The sequence below is a fragment of the Arabidopsis lyrata genome, assembly GCF_000004255.2.
Source record: "Arabidopsis lyrata subsp. lyrata unplaced genomic scaffold ARALYscaffold_5, whole genome shotgun sequence".
Lineage (NCBI taxonomy): Eukaryota > Viridiplantae > Streptophyta > Magnoliopsida > Brassicales > Brassicaceae > Arabidopsis > Arabidopsis lyrata.
The window spans coordinates 7,484,024-7,489,003 of NW_003302551.1; the positions used below are offsets into that span (position 1 = coordinate 7,484,024).

At 49.0% G+C, this 4,980-nt stretch overlaps 1 protein-coding gene across 1 annotated transcript; it reads left to right on the forward strand.

Annotated features, from left to right (window-relative positions):
- Positions 1 to 3,139: 3,139 nt before the first annotated feature.
- On the forward strand, positions 3,140 to 4,223 carry LOC110228490 (uncharacterized protein At3g60930, chloroplastic-like). The gene is made up of 2 exons (XM_021026132.1): positions 3,140 to 3,451; positions 3,528 to 4,223. The coding sequence occupies exons 1-2, from the start codon at positions 3,140 to 3,142 to the stop codon at positions 4,221 to 4,223; spliced, it is 1,008 nt and encodes a 335-aa protein (XP_020881791.1).
- The last annotated feature ends 757 nt before the right edge of the window (positions 4,224 to 4,980 follow it).

A 4,980-nucleotide genomic window follows, 5' to 3' on the forward strand; every position in this document is an offset into this window, starting at 1 on the left:
GAATCCTACAGAAACTTATTATGGCTTCCCCAAATTTTTTAAGTGAGGATGAAGTCCCTATGAGTTTTTTGTTTTGCATCTACGCTACTTTAGCAGCCAGGATCCGGGTTACATTTCTCTATCTTATACTCAATCACACTCACCAATACTCTCATATTAGACTCCTAGAACCATACACCAGCTTATTAAGGCTTCCCCAAGTTTTGTAAGGGAGGACAAAGTCCCTGTGGAAGTCGAAACTAACACAATCGAGATTTGTCTAGGGTTTTATTTTAGGGATACGATAATCGTGAATTCTCAAAGAACAACAGAAACGATTGATACCAAAGACGGTGTTCTTGATATTATTAATGAAAAGATGATTTTGATCGTACAAGAGTTTGATCGTAAGAGAAAAGGTGTTCGTGCTGTGAGAGCTTTGCGTAGTATAAATTCTAGAGCGATATTGCTTGCCTTTGCTTGAGCCTTGAGTCTCTTTATATATAGGTGATAAACCGCCTCTCCAGCGATATTCTCGGAAGATTTCCATTTATCTTGAAGTCGGCTCAGAATATCGCAGATTAGGATAGTTTCCTCATTTTTCGGAGTCTTTGGGAGATTTCCTGATTTGAATCGATCCTTCTAGATTCTCTCTTATCATTTCCGGGTATATCGGAAATGATCCTTCTTGTTCGGAAATAACATCTTGCTTGGAAATGGTACTTTGAAAGCGAATATTTGCTAAGTCTTTACATCGGGCGATGATGAAGACTTCACCTCGGGGAAACTCGTGCAATCGGCTCGGGTACAGGAAGGACTGGCTCGGTCACTCTGGGATGGCTTATTCGGGTGTCCCCGAGGCGATGGGCTCAAAAACTCCCGAGGCAAAGGGCTCGGGTGCTTGAGATGTAACGTTCAAACATCCCCGAGGCGAAGGGCTCGGGTGCTTGAAGCGTCTTGTTCGAGTATCCCCGAGGCAAAGGGCTCGGGTGCTCGTAACGTTCAAACATCCCCGAGGCGAAGGGCTCGGGTGCTTGAAACGTCTCGTTCAAGTATCCCGAGGCGAAGGGCTCGGGTACTTGAAACTACTTGTTAAAGGTATTCCCGAGGCGATGGGCTCGGGTATACTAGATCGATTAGATGGATATCCCGAGGTGAATGATGCGATACCCTGAGGTGATCGCTGAAAGACTCCCGAAGTGTTCTAAGTCTGGCTCGGCGCTAAAGGATGGAATCCGACCCCAACAGTTAGCCCCCCAGCTCGTTAGTTTGGAGAACCGAGCGTGACGAGCTGTGACAATTAGGCCGAGCCGTTTACTTTGATCAGTTCGGTCCCTTTAGCGATTTGAATTCCTCTGTCGTTTCATCTTCTTTTGGCGTGTGACGGTTGGGATTCCTTCTCGAGAAGTGGAAAGGTCCTTTCGCTGATTCCCGAGATTAGTGCGGATGCGAAGTATCTTATTTGATTTGTGTGTGCCCGACGCGCCTTAGACACGGACGCGATGTTTTTATTTGGTTCGTACCCGACGCGCCTTATGTCCCTATAAATGTTAAGTCTCGGACTCATTCTCTCATTTCGCAACTGCAAAGGAAATTTTTCAAGGTTCGTTCTCTTCTTTCTCTGATCTTGAGTTTTTGCATTTTCTCTACTTTTCCGTTATACTTCCGTCGTAGCGCCGCCGTCATTAGATCTAGGTTGATTTCTCCGATCTGTCGGGCTTTGTTCCTCCGATCAACTTCTCCAATCTCCCGAGCCAGAAAATGTCTCTATCTGATTCCAGCGATTCGCCCCGAGGCGACACTCATCTTCCCGTCTAAAAGAGAAAGATGGTCTGGAGTTCCTCGAGTGACCCTGAGGCGGATACCACGGACCATCAAATCGTGTTGTACCGTGGAAGTGATGCAGAGTCGGCTTCACGGGAAGAAGACCCGAGCCATTTCATCGTCCGGGAAGATGCGGTTGCAAATGTGGCTCGGGATCAGGATTTGCCTGATGATCCCGAGGCGATTTTGAGTAGAAGGAGGACCCATCCACCGGCAGCTGGTGAAGCTGGAGTATCGTGCTGGCGAAATGCCCCCGAGGTGCCTCTACTTCCTATTAAGGCCGAGGAGGTTCACTACGACTCTGACGAGGCGGCTAGGTTGCTCCGAGCTAAAGTCCAAGCAGCCAAGGGTCAACAGAAGAGAAAGCGAGCCAAGAAAGCTAGGAAACCTGATCCCCGGGGTTCTACCTTATGCACAGAGGATTCCCTTCGGGATCTCAAGGCTCGATTTGGTTTTAGCGAGGGGGTTGAACTCAGACTTCCAACTCCAAATGAGCGAGCCGATGATCCACCCGAAGGGTTTTTTACCCTTTACGAGGGGTTCTTCTATCATTGCTACCTTTGGCTTCTAATCCCGAGGCCGATTTTGGCGTTTCTCTGGTCGTACAAGATTGCTTTATCCCAGATAACGACCCGAGGCTTGCGACATCTAGTGGGGATTTTAGTCCGAAGTATTGAGACGGTCAATCTCGTCGACCTAAGCCACTTAAGGAATCTCCTAGAGATCCGGCGCATACCGGGCCCTGTTGAGAGATTTTACATATCTCCGAGGCCAAACAGGAGGGTTATCGGTGATTTCCCGAGCAAGGATGAGAAATACACCGACCATTTCTTCTTCGTAGCTTTGAATGAGTATAGTGTCCACGAGGACTACTTAGGGAAAATTGTTGGAAAGTGGAGACAAATCGGTACTACGCCCGAAGCCGTATTTGCTGTCTTGTTTTGCTTTAACCTTTTTACTGACCGTTTTTCTTGTTCATGCAGATCGGAACCCGTCGTTTCTCGAAGACATTCCCGAAGGTTTTCTAGATCTCCACGACGAACTAATCGCTCGGAAGTGCGATTGGACAAAACACTTCTCCCAGGAAAGAATCGAGAGAGCCTTGCGTTTGTTGCACGGAGCTCCCTGCCAGTCTTCTTCAGAATCATCCGACCACCGTTTAGATCATCTCATTGAAATGCAAGGAGCTGCGCAATCTCTGAGAGCCAGGAAGGCTGCTGAAAAGAAGGCGGCTAAGGAAAAAGCCGTTTTGGAGGCGAACTTCAGACCTCCTACTCCTCCCGAGGCCAACCCTGAGGTCGTTATTGGTGCTGAGGCAGCTGATGAAGCTCGGGATATGGTTTCGATCGTTCCCGAGGTGGCTGGGCACGTCTCCCCTACGACCGACGTCCCCGAGGTGGTAGGGACTATGGTCGTTGCTGCTCCAGCCGCCGAGGCGAAATCCAAAACTAGGGGAAAAAGACCCCGAGGTGATGGCTCGGGAGTTTCTAGGAAGGAAAAAAGGAGTCGTGGCGAAGCTCCTCCAGTGTACAAGGACAAGATCGCTTCGGCGAACTTTGTCGCTTCTTGCTCGGGTCTGCCACTGTCTACTCCTGATGCCTTGTTGGAGGCTCAAAACTACCGTGAAACTGCTGCCGGATTCCTGAAGGTATCATTGATCTGTTCTCGACCTATTTTACTATCGTTTGCGTATTTGCTTGCTAATGATTCTTGTTCTATCTCAGGCCTTCCATTCGATGAATTCCATGGTTCAGGCCTATGATTCTGGAGCTCAGAAGTCCGAGCTGGCCCGTGAGAGATCAGAGACGTCCCGAGCCGAGGTCGAACCTAGGTTGTCCGAGGCGATGGCGGCTAAACAGGAAGCTGAGGCGTTGGCTAAGGCCGAGAAGGTGGAGCGATTGAAAGCTTCTGAGGATAGCCTGCGGACTCAGAGAAAGCTTGAGGCCGAGGTCGAAAGACTCCATCGGTTATTTAACGAGGAGAAGGCTCTCCGGGAGAAGGAGATTGTCAGAGAAAGGAGGGCAGCCAAAAGGGAGTTTGCCGAGAAGGTCAGGGCTATCGAGGCGAAGATGGACCAGTTCGGGGAGGTATCCACGCGCTACATGTACTTGGTGCAAGCGCGGGCCAATGCCGAGCTGATAGCCGAGCTGGAGGAAGGGAAAAGGGTGGAGGATGAGAAGGCCGAGGTCCTTCAATGGACCACTGAATATGGAGACGCCGAGGATGAGTACGTTCGTCTCGGGACCGAGCTGCGAGAGGACTTGAAGCTTCCTCCGATTTCCCTGGACTCTGTCTACAATAGCTTCGGGAATTGTTCGGTCGAGGGTGCCGCGGCTGCGATAGGCGTTGCCGACCAGTCGGGTTCGAACCGAGGTACCGAGGTAGCTCAAGTTTCGCCGGTTAACCAAGATTCGATCTGATCCCGAGATGTCTTTTTATTCTCTTTTTTGTAAGACATGCCTGAATCCAAAACTAATGTCAAATATCTGGATTTACCTTTCGAGCCGAGAGCGAAAAGAATCATGCACCGGTGTTAAGTTAACCGGGTTTAAGAATTGCTCGTTGAGAAGTTAAATCCAAACGTCTTAACTTTCGAGCCGAAAGTGAAATGAATCGTGCACCAGTGTCAGGATAACTGGGTTTTGGTTAAGTAGGACTAATCTTTATCGGTTGCGACCCGAGCTGATATAGTCGAAGCCAGTGCTTAGAAGCGAACTGGGGTACCAGTGTCGAAGTCAACTGGGTTTTCTGAAGACAATTTCTTTATGGCAAGATATCTCCGACCGAATCGTCTCGACTGTTTATATAGCGCGCTGTGACCGAGGCGGTGAGAAGAGCTTTTTCTGTCCGAGGACGTGGCCATCGTCCGAACGAACTTTTAGCTTTATAGGTCGATAAGATGACTGTTAAAATCTCCGAGGTGGATAAGATTGATAATCCGAAGGGTAAAAACTTAAAGAATTTGAAAAATTTAGTGGGAGTATATATGTATACGGACCCACTCCCCCCCTTTTTTAATTAGGGGGGGTAGCTGAACTCGTCCGAGGACGAGCTGCCTACGTACCCTTTTCAGGGATCAAGCCACCCCGTAGTTCAAGTACATGCGTACCTTAGGTTTTTAGCGGTAATATTTCCTTAGATGCATTGCGTTCCAGGATCTAGGTACCGCTTTGCCGT